This window comes from Asterias rubens, chromosome 10 (genome assembly GCF_902459465.1).
Source record: "Asterias rubens chromosome 10, eAstRub1.3, whole genome shotgun sequence".
In the NCBI taxonomy this organism is placed as follows: Eukaryota; Metazoa; Echinodermata; class Asteroidea; order Forcipulatida; family Asteriidae; genus Asterias; species Asterias rubens.
The window spans coordinates 5,552,603-5,569,906 of NC_047071.1; the positions used below are offsets into that span (position 1 = coordinate 5,552,603).

Sequence of the window (17,304 nt, forward strand, 5' to 3'; positions counted from 1 at the left end):
CCCCCTCAGCCTTCAGTGACCATTGTCACCGATGCGTCACAGCAGGGCTGGGGGGCGACCCTCCACCCGCGCCAGATCGCGGGACAGTGGGGCCCGGAGCACCGCTCGTCCCACATCAATTCGAATGGGGGACCTGCTAGAGTGGATAGAACACTCTGGAGGTCCCAAGACGGGACAAGTTTGCGTACCGGAGGCCGGGATACAAACATGCCCCTTGCCAGCTGACAGATCGCTCGATTGGTAGAAACCGAGGAGCCATCAGGGAGGCCCTCATGAATGGCTGCAATGGCCGACCGGTAGTTTTTAACCGTGGCGGTCGCTAGCCCACTCTCGTAAAGGTAAAGAAGAAAATCCCCTTTGTCCTTCAGAGAAGCACTTGGGCCCGGAGCACCGCTCGTCCCACATCAATGTCCTAGAGTTGATGGCGGTCTTCATTGCCCTTCGGCATTTTCAGACTGCGGTGTCGGGACGCGCGGTGCTCGTGCGGTGCGACAACAGTGCAAAACCCCACTGCACATAGCGTGTCACCCGGCCTACATGTATACTCGTTCGCATATTAATGGCGTGCAGCCTAAGTTAGGACACAATGGCATCTACAAAGGCAGTTGGGCAGTAATCACATCAAAAGTTACATCAAATCATGAAATGGAGATCATGCATCATGTAATTGAGATTATGCATTTTATCTACATGTATACCAAAACATGGTGACACCCTGTTTCCATGGCTGAAGATCAGCTCCCTTGGGAGTATACAACCTGGGCAACAGTTTATATTGCTCCAAAGGCTTTTTCATTCACAATATCAACCTCTACCCTCGAAGGTACCCATTTATTCCCCTGGGTGAAGAGAAGCAATTATAGTAAAGTATCTTCCGCCAGGTTCCTGACGAAGAATCAGTCTGACTCTTTTCAGCCCCCAGCCACAAGTGTCATGACCCGGATTTGAACCCACACTCCGCTGAATTCGCACCAGAACTTGAATTGGATGCTCTTAACCACACGGCCATGACACTCTATGAGTGCCTTTTGCCTTTTCTCGTACACAAAGAGAATAATTATATGAATACAAGGTCAAAACAGTATCTATACTAAACAAACTCTTGCCGTTAGAAGGTTACGATACTCAACAAACAATCATCATAATTATTAAAAGTATCCTTAGTTTCAAGATCTAAACCATCATAATCAACAGTTAATATAAAACACAATGGTGAGATCTTAAATTCTCCACTAAGACTAAACACCATGTCCCGTTTCACTCATTAAAAATTACACAAAGCAAGATGTAACAGATTACAAAACTGAAGTGTTTTATATATAACAACAGAATATTACAGTAAATCTCACTTACAACATCTAAGGGTTAACAAAACTAAACTCATTATCTAACTCTGTTGTCTTCTACAAATTCCCTTATTTTTGACTGCATCTTTCAATCCTCTGCCATATTTCATCATCCCGGCTGCATTGCGATAACAACCATCTATGTACCAAGTACTTTGCGCTATCAATTTTTCCTCCGAGGATAAACCTTTACGTCAAGAAAGTGGTATAGCAAGTGCCCTGCTCAGCGAGCCATCTTCTGACTCGTTTGTTAATAGTTGTTAAGGAAACTTGGCCAGACCGAGTAATTCTCGACATACATGTACGAATCACTGAAGGCAAAATAGTACATTAAGGCTTGACTCCCTTTGCCTCTAAGCTTTCAAGAAACTTAACCGTGTTATTTACAACTACCTTGCGAGTTGAATCAAATAAATCATTCGTCCCTGTTTCTATACATAGGATATCAAAACTGCAAGATTGTAACTTTCTATATGTACACCGAATAATCATCAGTGACTTTAATAATTTCTGCAACACTGTCAGATTTGTCTATGGACAACCATAAAAATCGCTGGGAACCAGTGGCCAAATAGTGACTCTTTCTGCTTATTAAGTAAAGCAGTTCCAATATTTAATAAAAACATCTTGCAACTTACTCAGAAACTCCGGTGGAATGGTGCTAGCGGGTTTCGTTGGGATGTGGCATGGAGCTACAGCACCAACCACAAGTAATTCCAAGCCCTCGAGGGTAACCCGCGAGGGGCAACGAGTACGTGGCGGGGACCCCCGCAAAATACCTGCGGGGGTGAGGGGGCCCTCGAGAAAAGTAACGGGGACCACGCAAGAGATTTGCGGAGGCCACTCAAATGGCCCCCGCAACCCGCAAACGGCTTCGTGGGCTCAACGGGGGCTATTGTTTGGCAATCATTGATGCATAAAACTGTTCTGATCAATACAATAGCTGTACACAATGTACATGTACATGTACATGTAGCACCATACCCATAACAAAAACAGCGCTGTCGATCGTTTAGAGGTTTATACACCTCAATAAAATAATAAAATTTCACTATAAATATTTAATAAAATACCACACCTGTCTCTTGTGACTTTATTTCCACTCTATCAACTCAGGAAATTCATATTTTCTTTACAAAAAAGACGATTTGGCACAGCACATTTTGAGAAGATTTTCTCAGCTCGCTTCCCTTGCTTTTCTTATACTGGAGATTTACAGTGAATTGTGTTGTTGACACGTTGTATTGCACCTGGTGCCTACACAATTACGAGCCAGCTAGTCAAATGTTTCAACGATTTGATCCCGTCCACTTCATTCATGAAAAGTGACAACCGAATGTGTTGCCCAATGAGGGTCCGTGACGTGCTGCACGTGTTTCTCAAAATATTGCTCAGCCTGGGATTTCCCCTTGCCAACTACACTCGTTCTCAACATTTACCTGTACATGTATATGTGGATTCAAGAGCCCTGGAAACGGGCTTGGTATTTTTTTGTCCAAACTCCCATCTTTTAAAAAACAACAATGGGACATTTGCAGTTTACAGTTTGCAACATTTATGCTTCATACAAAAACATTTTTGTTTTATTCACAACCTGTCATATTTAATCAATTTCCCCGCAAGAAAAACGATGCTAAATTAATAAGAAACCACCGCCGACGACTAACGTTTTATTTCGTGATGTTGAATACTTTTACACAGTGCTCTGGCAATAGGGCAAAATCGACCAATGAAAACATCCGTTAAGCGCTAAATGGAAATTCAACAGCCAATAGAAACACGTGTTGCTGAGCCACTAGGCTTTATCCCCCTCAGGCATTGGGCGAACCAGACTACGTGTACATGTACATGTTTGTCTTGACATGATTATTCTGAGCGACGGGATGGCGGGGATTTTATAACTAAACTGATGTTTTCTACTAGGAAAAGTAAACAAACAGTTGTTTATTTATGTTAAGAACATCTGCAAGGTATATTAAACCATTTAAACTGTTATTTTTATCGACAAAGGAGCTGGAGAAATGCAAGAACTTTGATCTATTTTTTTTTAATCGTGTGATGAAGATACATGTACATCGCTTTACTACTGGTGTGCACAAAAATAATAATACTTTTGTTTGCGACGATCGCGGTACGTAACCCTTCCTCTCCAACTGAATATCATCGGTTCCAAAACGATATACATGTAGGTACACATGTAGTTCCCTTTATTATAAAATTGTCTCCTAATTTTGCACACATTTGTTTTTTTTTAATATCCTATTATTATGGACATTATTGGTCGTCTGCATCCAAAGATCTTTTCAGTTTGAAAGTTTCAAACTTGAGTCTGCCAACTTGTGTCCTCGCTGATGTCATTGCTGAAGCGGCGCGGCGTATGTAAAGCAAAAGTTGAAGGGTTGTTATACTTTGTATCAAGTTACCACAAAAGGAAAAATGTTGTATAATCTTTGATGAACCTCGGCAGCTACAAGGAGTGGGGAATTGTTTTCACAGGCCTTTCAAGTTAGAGGTATTACTCCTTACATGTACATAGCAATCCAAAAGAAACAAATATCATGTTGTGGTTTTGATGTACTTGTACAACTTCCTTTTTATTCAGAGTAAAACAAAATCATTAGCATGAGACCCACATTTTGAATACATACAATGTATTATTATAAAATACAAAAACAACTGTATAGAAGCTGTGAAAATTTTATTAAGAAAATTCTACAGTACTAGACAAACATCTATTTAAAGTAAATTGGCTTCCCTTAAAGAATAAATTATTGTTGAAAAACAAATGAATGTATACGATCATTAAGGCCAGCAATTATCAGTAATAATGAAAACGTATTAAAAAAAAGGAAACGATAATACAAGAGTTTTAAGATGCTTAAGGCACAGAAGACAATAAAAACGACAGAAACAACAAGTATCTAAATTTGTTCCACTCAAATATAACTATTAACATGAAATTATTTTTGTAGTTGAATCAATAATTAGGAAACCACAATTCTTTGAAAAGCTCATCATATCCATAATTTACTTAAAGCCATTAGACAGATCTACAGAAGGTAATGGTGAAAGACTTCCGTTGAAATATTATTCCATAAAATGCTTTACGCTTTTGAGAAGCATTAAAACAATTATCGTTTTTTGATATCGAGAGTAACAGATTTATTCATAGTGTGGTTGATATAATAAAAAGGGGCAACTAGCTTAAATTCAACTTTACTTTTGACCTCTTCAGCCTCCTACAACCTTCATCTATAGCTGCCACACACTGTTTTTTCCAATACACATCATAGCACCCAGGTGAAACTGGGGCATACGCACCGATAGCTTTTTTTACAAAGTTCATTCGTGTGCTGTCCAGTTGCTGTTTGCCTTTCACTCCACGGCAATTGGATGAAGCCATTTCTTCTTCTGTGAAAAGTTGCCGGACAAGCAGCAGTGCCAGGTTGGGGATAGATGAACTTGTCTTCCTTGGAGCAAAAATCTTTGTTGGGGACATGTCAAAGTTGTTCTCTGGCACTCCTTTTGGGGGTGTCTCCTCACTGTCCGCTATGTAGGCCCCTTCGTCATAATGGTCAGAAAACGTGCTGCTGCTCTGGTATGTCTGGTCTGAATTTAGTAGAGTAAGAATTTGCCTCAGCATTCTCTGGTTAGCCAGACAGATCTCACGTGTGCGCTGTGCATAAGGGGCACACCTGCACGAGTCCTGAAATTCAAAGGAAACAACAAGGGGATTAGCATTAAACAAAGTAGGCATACAAGTGCTGGATTTCTACAGACATGCTTCTAAATCAATATCAAACTCAAAGGGAAAATGATTTGTAACATCAATAGGTTTGTTCTTCAGTGTGGTATAGCATTTATAGAGCCAGGAAATGAAAACAATTCTCAGCCTGACTGGTGGAACAGATATTTCGGTCAATTTGACTTGCTGTTTTGTAGTTTTAATTATTTCAATCTTGCTAAAGAAAATAAAAAATATCGGTCAAATGTTTTATCCCTATAACCACTGCGTTATTCATCTGGTTTTTCTTCTTTTCTTTTCAAGCCGAATAAAAATTATAGATTATGGCATAAAAACAGGTTTGGTTGGGTAACCTCCTTGCCTACTGCTTGTCCGATGTGCATTTGAAAAAAAAAGGATACAACTAAACTGATTTTTAAAAGGCTCCCGGAATGTTTTGAAATGTGCCTTATTACAAATAATTAATTTGTTTTAAACACCACACTCACCTTTGGTTGTGGGATGACTTTTGGCTGGATGGCTTCTGAGTGGGCGGATATACCCTGAGTTAAACAAACAATAACAATTCATAAAATTACCTAATCCAACCCTTTTAAACCGTCATATTCTATACAAATGTCATTAAAAAGAAAAGTTATTTTGACACGGTACTTGAACCCTGCTAGATGTTTGTTGGGGCATGCCTTGCTAAAAAGTTCACTTTATTGCATTCTTTTGCAATTAGTATTTTTTAAGAGATCAATAGTTGCAGTTCAAAACAAATTTAAACAGTCTGTTGTATTTTTTTTCTAGTCTTTTTTTGTTTCTAGTATGATTTAACTGCAAATTTTGAGAAATGTGTTTAAACCTTAACTGGAATGACCCAAGTTTACTGGACTCTAGCAAAAGAGGTTTGGGTACATGCAGAATGACTTACTGAAAGTAAACAGCAAAGTGGGACAAACGGGGTAACAAATCCATATATCAATGATTTTCCTGTGGAATTTGTAGCACATGCGCACCCCCTGATTGTGTTGTGAACCATACACAAGTGTCACTGTAAAATTGCTAGAAAGCATTCACAATGTACTCACATCTTCCCAAGCTATTTAGCCCTTGTTGCTAGGGGCTGGTCGTTCTTATGTTGCTCCTCCTAAAATTGGAAAATACAGCATGATGTTAAAGCATTAAATAAGGAGCGTTAAAATAAGAAGAGAAAGCAACAATTCCAAAAGATTCCCCCATAAAAATAATCCCCTTTTTTTTTTTTTTTTAATGGTCAATATTTTTTCGAAACAGGCAGGAAATACATTTTCCCCAAATAGTAGACCAGCCAAGGAGTAAAATTTTACTTTGGACGGCATAGTTTGTTAATGGCTGGCATCCATGCTAGATATATTGATCATGGTCCTGGGCAGACGAATAGGCCGGATGCCACCCTCAATTTTGAATTTTAAGGTCATTCCAGGGTCAAAAGGTCAAAAAAGGTCAAAAACTGTGTTTTCAGTCTTTTTAATCAATAATGATCTTTGTAGCTAGATCTACCCATAAAGTGTATTTTCATCATCATGGTGACATCACAAGGCTGTCAAATGAAGAGTTAAACTTTAAATTTGTGCACAAACGTATAGTGAAATGAAACATAAAAGTGCGATTATCTCAAAAACTGTCCATTTGCGCATACCGAAGTTACATGTACTCCAGATCTTTCTTGGAACATTTATTTTAAAAATCAATGGTTCTGGTCAGTCGATAGACATCCCAGGCAGTTTTTAAAATCGTAATACTGAACAATTTTTGAAAGTTCGGGCAGGTGCGGGGGTGATCCTGAAACTAGCTTTTGCTAAAATGGGTTTATCGAGTAGTGCCATTGTTTAGTAATGTATAGCGTATAATTAACTACACAACGGAAGGCTATGGATGGTAACAACCAAAGCCAGTCATAAGAACTATTAATCAGGGACATTTCCATTTACTTATATCATGAATGGGTACAATTTGAGAATTTAGACACCATATTGGGTCTTCCGTTGCCTAGCAACCGCCCTTTAGAGATATCTTTGAGATTCGTTACACAAATGAAAATAGGCCGCATTGGGAAACTTCCGCCACATTATAAAGTTAAATTGCGCCCAAAAATGTATGGTTGGACTTGAAATGTCTCTCTGAATTTAAATTGTTTAACTGTTAGTAAAAAAAAAGTGAGTTTCACTTGCAAACCATGTAGGTTATTACAAAATAAAAAATGTGACACCTCGGAAAGTGGCTTATAGTGTATCAAATAATGTTTGTTTTAAATACCTTTTTGGTGAAGGTTTTTTCTGTAAATCACACAAAAAGTCAAAAGTCAGTGCTTTATATTTTACAAACACTGTCAAATTGTTCGCTTTTGGCAAGGATTTGTTTGACTTTTTCTAACTTGGGAGGTGGCCAAAAAGTAAAGTAAGAGTGAATAAACATAGCCTTAAAGGTCTACAGCTGTGTGTACACAATCGTCTGAATTTGCTAGTCTATTGGCCAGCCGGGTTGCTACAGTCAATTGCGTCACATCCACAAGCATATGTGCACTTAAGGTCCTTTCTGAAACAGCTGCATCTGCCCGTCTTGCACTTTGATTTGCAGCCACAGGAAACTAGTTCTAGACAGGCATCTGGGATAGGGGGTAGTCTTGTCCATACAGCTTCCAAGCATTGAGACACCTTCTTCCAAGCCGCAGTGTCGATAGGCGGGGAGACGTCTATGTGCTCTTTGTCAGCCTGCAACCATATCTTTGCCTGGTAGTTGGCACGTGCTGAGTGAAGTTCCAGTGCATCTCTTGATGGGGGTAACATTTCCAGACCCTTATTTGCCTTGCCAAAGAGTTGGAGCCTAGAATTGTTGACGTTGGACTGCTCAGGAGTACCATACAGATGACACACAAACTGCTCAATTGACGCAAGTTCTCCATCACGCCCAATTCCCTTGACGAGTAGCGGTTGTTTTTCAAAGGTTTTCCAGCATGACTTCTTCCCGTGGCCAGTAAATGAGGAGGTTGTATCGCAGCCCGTTAGTGCGTGGAAGCTGAGAAGGTTGTCTCTCACAGGTTGTGAAAGTCGCCCGTATATTGCATGTATTGGATAGCACTTCCTCTGTCTTGCAGTTCCGGAGATCATCCACACCTCAGCAGCTTTTGCAGCAACGAAGTGCAGAAGGAGGAGCATGACATCAGTATCTCTGCATACAACAAGAATTCTTCTATATCCTTCAGTGATCGCCTCACATGAATGGAGTATCAGCCTGGTGTCAGCCTCCTCGTGATTTCCTTGAAGTTTTACATTATCTCTCCTGTTAGACCTGGCGTCTGTCATATCAAGGAAACCGCCGCCTGTCACTATCTCGTGCCCTTCTGTAAGATCTTTTTTTAAGATGGCCTGAGACAGGAACTTGGCTAAATCAGCCTTGTTCTCACCCAGGGCAACAAATTGACTCCAAACCTGTGGAAGTGGGACATGAGGTCCATCGATGAGCTTACGAATCGGCCTTCTTTTCCCTGTGCGCTTGGATCGAGTTACTGCCTTGATTGAGCCCTCACCGATGTAACGGTCAAATACCACATCAACTCTTGTTGTATTACCTCCAAGGTATTTCGTCACGGTAGAAATGAATACAGCAGCGTAGTCACCAAATGTTTGGCATCCCTGAGGCTTTCCAAGAGCTTGGATAAGTGCATGACCATCTATCAGCACACAAGTCTTCATGTCTTTTTTTGGAACTTCCGGTGGTGTCTGTAGTCCTGACATTAAGATGTTGATTAGGTCCGCCTTTGGTGTCGAGTTCATCTCACCTCCAGCCTTGGCAAGAGACATCGGGATTGGAGAAAGCTCATGCTGCAGAATATTCTCCATTTCCAATGGTCGGCCCCCAGTGACAGCATTTAGTAATCTTTGGAGCAATTTTCTGTCAGCTTTGATGGTCTTATGTATATTCTGTTTTGTGGAAACGTTTGCCTTGTATAGGTCAGCAAATGTTTTTGAGTGATGTTTCGTCAGTTTGTCATGAAACCCAACAGTTTCTTCAATCGTTGCTTCACGTTAGTAAGAACGCGCTGCTTCCCACGATCTTCAGCCGTTAGAAGATCGTTCATCACATCACTTGAGGCGGCGTCCCTGGTCGCAAGCGATACAAGAGGTATCTCTCTATCATCACTGTCAATATCGCCATCGTCCCCTGCAACCATGGTTGTGTGTTCTTGAAAAACATCATATCTTTTCAGCTGTGTGACAAGCTTCTTCACATCATCAACATCACGTTTTGTGCGGGATGGTAGACTATCAGAACGGGTGAAGACGGCCTCTTCCTCGTCATCTGTTATATTGAAGAGAGATCGTACGTCTTGAGTGATGGTTGATCGCTCTGACCAAGTGATGCAGAATTTGTCTCTTGCTTGATCGTTCCTTGTTATACCAATTATGCCATTTTGCATCTTGCATGTCTTGTTCATCCACTCAGTTGCTTGATCGGCAGGAACTTGGTTGAAGCGCCTTTTGGTCATCTTGACGACAAAGTTCCCGTTTGTGAACTCAGTATGAACCTCTGGTGCTGTCGTTTCGAGGAGTTTCATATCCGCAAGAAAGACAGGTCCCCATTGGGCATAGTTAGTGTGATCGTAGATGGTAAGCCATGGCAGCATTGCTGAAAATGCTTCTAGATGAAGGGTCCAGTTGCCATCTCTCTGAGCCCTGATAAAGTCCAGCAGAATCTCCACCATCGCCATGTACGTAGACCACAGTCTGAAGTTTGGATTGTCAGAGTGATGCATGCTAAACTCCTTCAGGGAGTCTGTAATTGTGTTGCTGCTCATGAAGTTCGAAATTTCGCCAACTGCCTCACAAAGTTCCGTTCTGTGGTTGTCGCCTTCCTCGTCGAACAGCTTAGCCACAGTTTTAATGTTCAGCCTCAGACATACAAATTATTTTGCATTAACTTTATACCCAACAAAATTACAGGTGGAAGTTATGTGGCCCGTTTTCATTTATGAAACGAATCTCCTATATAGGTATGACTAAAGCGTGGTTGCTAGGCAACAGAAGACCCTACATAGTGTCCAGAATTACCAAAATATACTCATTTATGATGTAAGTAAATAAAAATGTTCCGGAATAAATAGTTCTCATGACTGGCTTTGGTTGTTACCATCCAAAGCCTTCCGTTGTGTAGTTAATTATACGCTATACATTACTGAACAATGACACTACTCAATAAACCAATTTTAGCAAAAGCTAGTTTCAGGATACCCCTCGCGCCTGCCCGAACTTTCCAAAATTGTTCAATATTACGATTTTAAAAACTGCCTGGGATGTCTATCGACTGATCAGAACCATTAATTTATAAAATAAAAGTTCCCAAAAAAATCTGGAGTACATGTAACTTTGATATGCGCAAATGGACAGTTTTTGAGATAATCGCACATTTATGTTTCATTTCGCCATACATTTGTGCACAAAATGAAAGTTTTACTCGTCATTTGACAACCTTGTGATGTTACCATGATAATTAAAATACATTCTATGGATAGATCTATCTACATAAATCATTATTGATTAAAAATCCTGAAAACACAGATTTTGACCTTTTTTGACCTTTTGACCCCGGAATGACCTTAAAATTCAAAATTGAGGGTGGCATCCGGCCTATTCGTCTGCCCAGGACCATGATCAATATATCTAGCATGGATGCCAGCCATTAACAAACTATGCCGTCCAAATTTTTTCTAGAGCTCTTTTTCGTGTTTGGCTGGTCTACTAAAAGAATCTATAATAATTTATTTCTCTAGTGTGAGCTGGTCAATTTCATGTTGCTCTTCATACAGTTGGAAAATACAGCATGATGAACAAACATTAGAAAGAGCATTCTAAGGAGAGAAAGCAACAAACAAGTGATGTGTCTCCATTTCAACAGAGCCACATAACATAAAAATTCCAAACAACTTCTTATAAACAGGAAGGAAATAGATGTTCCACAAAAAAATAGTTTCTCTGCTGGTAGTTGTAACAGCTTAAAATGAGCATAATTGAAATACCCAAGTAAAACGGATTGATAAACTTTGGCGAAAACTCAACAGTTGCATTGAGCTGTGTTTCTTACATTAGTGAAATTAAAAGGTAAAAACGGCATTTTAAACTTACATCTTCGGAAAACTCGTACGTGTCATTGATCCGTGTTACTGTGGGCGTGTCAATCACATGTTGCTCCTACGATTGGTAAAGCATTAAATAAGGAGCATCAATAACAATAAACAAAAATATCTAAGAAAAGAAAGCGTCAAACAAGTAATGTACATGTAAGTCGCCATTGCAACAAGATCAATCCCCCTCCCACAAATAAACCAAATATTTAACAAACTTTTACAAACAAATGGAAGCACATTATCGAAACAGAAAGGAAATACATATTCCTGAAAAAAAAACACAATCTATGACAGCCAAATGGACACTGTCATAAGACCCCAAGTAAAATGGCATTATAATTGATAAACTTAAACAAACTTACATCTTCGGAAAAATCAAAGCTGTCATTGACCCGTGTTATTGTGGGCTGGTCAATCTCATGATGCTCCTCCTACAATTGGAAAAACATTTAATAAGGAGCATTAATAAAAGTGAAAAAATATACATAGGAAGAGAAAGCAACAATTAAGTGATGTACATGTATAAACAAGTCGCCATTCCAAAAATTCAACCCCCCCCCCCAAAAAAAAAAAAAAAGTAAAAAATAAACAAAATCTTCAAAATACTTAAAAATATTAAATGGACGAAAATTAACGAAACAGAAAGGTAATACATGAACATATCATTCCTGGAAAAAAAACAAATCTATTACAGCCAAATGGACACCATCAAGATCCCAAGTAAAATGATAATGCATTGGCATTATGATTGATAAACTTAAACGAACTTACATCTTCGGATAACTCGAAGCTGTCATTGACCCGTGTTATTGTGGGCTGGTCAATCTCATGATGCTCCTCCTACAATTGGAAAAACATTTAATAAGGAGCATTAATAAAAGTGAAAAAATATACATAGGAAGAGAAAGCAACAATTAAGTGATGTACATGTATAAACAAGTCGCCATTACCAAAGATCACCCCTCCCATAAACAAACCAAACCTTTAACAAACTTTTACAAATAAATGGAAGCACATTATCGAAACAGAAAGGAAATACATATTCCTGAAAAGAAAAATCTATGACAGCCAAATGGACACTGTCAAGACCGCAAGTAAAATGTCATTATGGTTTATAAACTTAAACAAACTTACATCTTCGGAAAAATCAAAGCTGTCATTGACCCGTGTTATTGTGGGCTGGTCAATCTCATGATGCTCCTCCTACAATTGGAAAAACATTTAATAAGGAGCATTAATAAAAGTGAAAAAACAAGACGCCATTCCCAAAGATCTAAGAAGATAAGCAACAAACAATAAGTGATGTACATGTATAAACATGTCGCCATTACAAAAGAGCAACACCCCAAAACAAATCATATAAATAAAAACATGTAGGGAATACATATACCACTAAACACTTTATGACAGCCAAATGGGTATCATTTTGTTTTACTTTGACAAATAAATGGGTGGCAATTATCGAAACAGAGGAAATATATATTCCAGCAAAAAACCATGACACCCAACTGGTCATCATTCAACATCCCAAGTGAAAATGACCATGCATTGGTCGGGAACAGATAAGAAATCTGAATTTACTTACATTTCCGGATGAGGCATATCCCATTTCGACAACTGAGTCCTCAATGTTATCATCATTTACTTGTTGATGAGGTTCGGCTGGTGGGGGAGCTCCTCTCTTTATCACACGTGCATACTGGGGACATTAAAATATATTCGTCTTTAACAAATACAGACAGTGGGCACTATTGGTAATTGTCAAAGACCAGTCTCAACATATGCATAAAATAACAAACCTGTGAAAATTTGAGCTCAATTGTTCGTTGCTAGTAAAATGAAAGAAAAAAACACACTTGTCACACGAAGTTGTGTACGAATAGATGGTTGATTTTGAGACCTCAAATTCTAAATTTGAGGCCTCAACTTATGAACAAGTCAAAACCGCAAAGTGGATGTTACGACTGAAAGCACAACACAAATGCAAGCAACGGTTTTTGTTGCAAATTATAAGTTTATTTATGTTATTCTTTGACTTTAATTGCACATTTCTTGGTAGTAAAAACAATGTTTAAGTTTTACCTCCTTTTCCTTGACTTTTTTGACTTTCTTACTGCCGCCCTTGTCAGTTTTCGCCTTTTTCGCTGTCCTCTCTTCCTGATTGTTTTCAGGCTCCTGAGCCTAAAAACGAAAGAAAATAGTAGTGTACAGACATTAAGATAAAGTTGATAGTCCGGATTTTTCAAAAAAGAGGAGGATGAGGGCTTTTTAAAATCTGTTTTTCTCCCCCAAGATGGTTGTTAGTATTTCAAATCAAACATATTTTATTTTTTATCGATTTGCAAGACCTCTGTCAACAGGGTCAGATTATTACACTAACAAGATTTGCTAGTAATGGTAGGCATTCACTAATATTGTTTTACGAAACAGACGGTTACACGTATTTGAGATCATGACGTTAGACTCATTACCAACTTTACCTGCTTAGCAGTCCTTTTGGACCCACTTGCTTTTCCTCCCCTTTCTTGGCTTATAATGACCCCAGCCTGATTGGTCTTTTTCTGGGCACTGTCTTGACTGCCTGTTACTGTATCGACATTGGCCGGTGCATCCTCTGTGGTTCCCTATTTATTGTCTGGAGGGGAAAGTATGGAATGTAATACATTTAACCGATACCGCTGGATCTTGAGCCTGACATGGTTGATTGACTTCTTTACATGGGTCAAAAATAAAAACGTTTACTGTAAAATAAAATACATGTACGTCTTTGAAAATTAACTAAAGTTAAACCAACGGTTCTTTTCAGCCCCAACTCAGAGAGATATAGTCATTACATGGTGTTATATACCGCAAACCTTCCCATTATTCGAAAGTAAATGTAGTTCCATGAACCATACTGACTAACAAGGGGCATGACTGGAGCATGAACAAAAATTTATAACAGGATCCTGGAGTGGTGGCTGTTTTTTGTAAAAAAATATTCGATTAATTAAAATTTGTCGTTTTCAAATGTTTTCAAATATGACTATAGTTGCGTATCGTTTGCCTATCATTGCGTTTTATTTTATAAAAACTTCGCTGTTTTGTAAGCACATATGTTCTTTTCTCTCTGAGAAGTCTACAGAACCTCCGATTATCTACTCCACGGCAGTAGAATAAAGCAAGACAGTTCCCTAAGAACAACTCTACCTGGCAAGTAGATACACACATGGTGTTACCGCAAACCAAATATACATTGATACCTCACCATGCAATGCCTCAAATCCTATACACATATGATGATATGAGAAGCACACAGAATAATTATGTCTGAATTCATGTTTCTGTCTATGTATACAGTACACGTATTAAGTGCTCATTTTGTTCAATAATAGAACAACCCCCACCACAAAACCGTCTTCACAATAAAGCTGCATTCGCACCTCCGTTGCGGTTTAGCTGACTCATCCCAGCATTTTCAAAGTTGCCAAACAATGACGGACCATGGAGACGGACCAACACATCACTTAACACCTCCTGGTTTGCATTGTCTGTGATACACTTGTTGTAAAAGACGGCGCAGAAAAGTTTTATGGGACACTTCATGCTACTGGTTGCAAGCATTCCTATAATATAGCAACAGTGTGACATACGGAAATCCCACAACGGAAAAATTTAAAAAGGAGGGGAGGTCTGACATTCATAACATGTAAACAAAATAGTGTTCCCCAACTCGAAGGCCGACAATATTAAAAGACGGAACACGGACAATCTTCAAAGTCTCAAGCGGCGTCAAAGAATTCTGTTGTGTACAATAATCAGCCGCCTTCCCTATTATCATTGAAGGTATTCATGGTCACCCATGCATGGAGTTATTACAAGACTTGTGGCGGGGACCTTCATGGGCCCCCGCAAAACTCGCCACGGCACGTACCACTGCTTGCGTGGACCCCGTTCCGTCCCTGCAAAATCCCCGCGGGGGTGCGGGGGCCCCTGAAACCGCCACGCAGTTTACTCGCGGGTACCCGTTCTGAACTCGCGAGGGCTTGTCAGTTGGTTACAATTCCATGGGTCGGGGAAAACCTCTTCTGCTGCTCGATAATGATTTTTCATGATTTTGAAGTGAGATAACAATAGTTATTAAACCAATAAACTATTCAACCATGTCTTTATATTTAAGCAACTTATGTAAGTCAACAGTTCATAGTAAACACAAAACAGTTGAGTGTTTCGTCTCTCCTTTCCTCGACCTCTTGCCTTCTGCCTTTCGCCTGGGTCCAGGAGGAGGTTGAGGTTGAATCTCGCAGCGCTTGTTTGAGACATTCCACACTGTCAATGTACAGTCAGACTTGTCCAATTCCCCATCCTCCTTCACATTCTCGCACCGTTGGCTCTCCGTCTCCATTGAAAATACAATAAAAGTACAGCAGAGCACTTGGAACAGTAAAGTAGCAATTGTTCTTGTTGTTACTCTTTTACTTATTTGACACGTTGGAAACTGTAGATCCCTGTCCATCTCGTCCAATTCACCCTCCTCCAATTCACCCTCCTCCATCTCCGCATTCTCGCGTCATAGCAGTCTCTTGCCATGTTTTTACCACTCCATCCAGAGTCTAGGCATCATGAAGAAAAATCCCCCCCCCCACAGTAGTGTGGGTAGGGTCTACGAACGAATACTTACCTGTAGAGCAAATTACTACGATTCCTCCCACAGGGGCAAACGTCACCGCGGTGACTCACTTTCTCGGACACTAGATTGAGTGTCGGCCCTGCCGCGAAACCCACCACGGGCGGGCCGCTGAGGTTGACGCCGTGGGATGGTATAGGAGGCTTCCTTCTTCGCCTTGGCCTTGGGCGCAGCCGGTTTCTTTAAATTAATTTTATCTGCCGCCTTGATGCGCTTGGCCTCAGCTTCCATGGATTCTTGGAACTGGCCCGCAAAAAGGTCGGGACCTGTGAGCGGCAAGGCGTCAAGACGCTTGCGCGCTCCCACTGAAGGAAGGAACAGTGCGTCCAACACGTTCGCCCTACGGGAAGACGTAGCCAGGGCGGAAATACGTGAGAACTGGTCCAGGATGGTCCTCAAGCCATCATCAAGGCAGTGCAGGGCAGCGACCACGAGATCGGCGGGAACCGTCGAGTCGCCATCAGCGCCCAAGGCCAAATACTCGGAAAGGAGTAACAAGAAAGAAGTGGACCGCATCCCAAAACGGGAGGCTGAGTCCAACTTCTTAGCCACTTCCTCAAATTTCCCACGGGCCTTATCGGCGAAGGGACGTTTGGAGGAAGTAGCCCCCTGGTCGGCAGTGAGTTTATCCGATGCCGAATCTGGGAGAACGGGCGTTGCAAAATACTTATCGAAATCCCCTTGCGGAAAACGATAGTAAGCTTCAGTGCGTGAAGCATGCGCCCGCCATTTCCCTGCCTGCATAATTGCATCCATACGATCTGTGCAAACACGATCCAGGGGCAGAGTCGGGAAAGTATTCTGGACCGATGGAGCTGGACCCGACCTCTTCTTGAAAGACTGGCGTTCAGAAGGAGGGGGGTCGGCCACGGCCGGCAGGTTCAGCGCTCGGATCATGTCCCGCTGAACGAGCCGCAACTCAGTCTCACGAATTGACAACCGCTGCATAGCGGACAACTCGTCCTCTTCCGGGGGCGAGTCATCCCCAGGGGGGCGACTCGTCCCGGGTGAGTGCCCATAGATGAACCCGAATCAGAAAATTCTGACGCCGGGTGTAAACTGATCCCCGACAGGGATGTTACAGTCCTGCCGGTCACAGGTGGCCCCACAGGGGCCAGGGATACCGCTGGGACACGAGTCTGCGTCGGCACCGGTACCAAGCGGTGGCACGGCGGAGACACCGGGGCCCTGCTCACGGTATGAGGGATACCGCTACCCGAGGCCACCCACCGGTGGTCGAACGGGACCGGTGCGTCGCCCCGGGCCGGGAAACCCGGCGGGGCTGGCACGCCATGAAGGGCCGACACAACGGGCGAAGCCACTGGGCCATGGCCCTGCTCCTACCTGCCCGTCAGGGAGGCGGTCAACGCTTGAAAGGCCTCCATGAAGTCGGCCCGTGAAA

General features: G+C 41.3%; 1 protein-coding gene across 1 annotated transcript; it reads right to left on the bottom strand.

Annotated features, from left to right (window-relative positions):
• Positions 1-3,987: 3,987 nt before the first annotated feature.
• On the bottom strand, positions 3,988-15,770 carry LOC117295593. Its single transcript, XM_033778291.1, has 11 exons — positions 15,435-15,770; positions 13,717-13,860; positions 13,319-13,417; positions 12,822-12,935; positions 12,371-12,439; positions 12,008-12,076; positions 11,599-11,667; positions 11,235-11,300; positions 6,165-6,223; positions 5,580-5,633; positions 3,988-5,052 (listed from the first exon to the last, which is right to left on the bottom strand). The coding sequence occupies exons 1-9, from the start codon at positions 15,768-15,770 to the stop codon at positions 6,176-6,178; spliced, it is 1,014 nt and encodes a 337-aa protein (XP_033634182.1). The 3' UTR covers positions 3,988-5,052; positions 5,580-5,633; positions 6,165-6,175.
• Between the last annotated feature and the right edge of the window lie 1,534 nt (positions 15,771-17,304).

What these genes read in the sequence shown, in the direction of transcription:
- LOC117295593 (XM_033778291.1), bottom strand. Translation starts at nt 15,770, where the DNA reads ATGGAGGAGGGTGAATTGGAGGAGGGTGAATTGGACGAGATGGACAGG. An exon ending in GCTTTGATTTTTCCGAAGAT is followed by an intron (nt 11,301 to 11,598) that starts GTAAGTTTGTTT and finishes TACCAATCGTAG; the next exon opens with GAGCAACATGTGATTGACAC. An exon ending in CGTACGAGTTTTCCGAAGAT is followed by an intron (nt 6,224 to 11,234) that starts GTAAGTTTAAAA and finishes TTCCAATTTTAG; the next exon opens with GAGGAGCAACATAAGAACGA.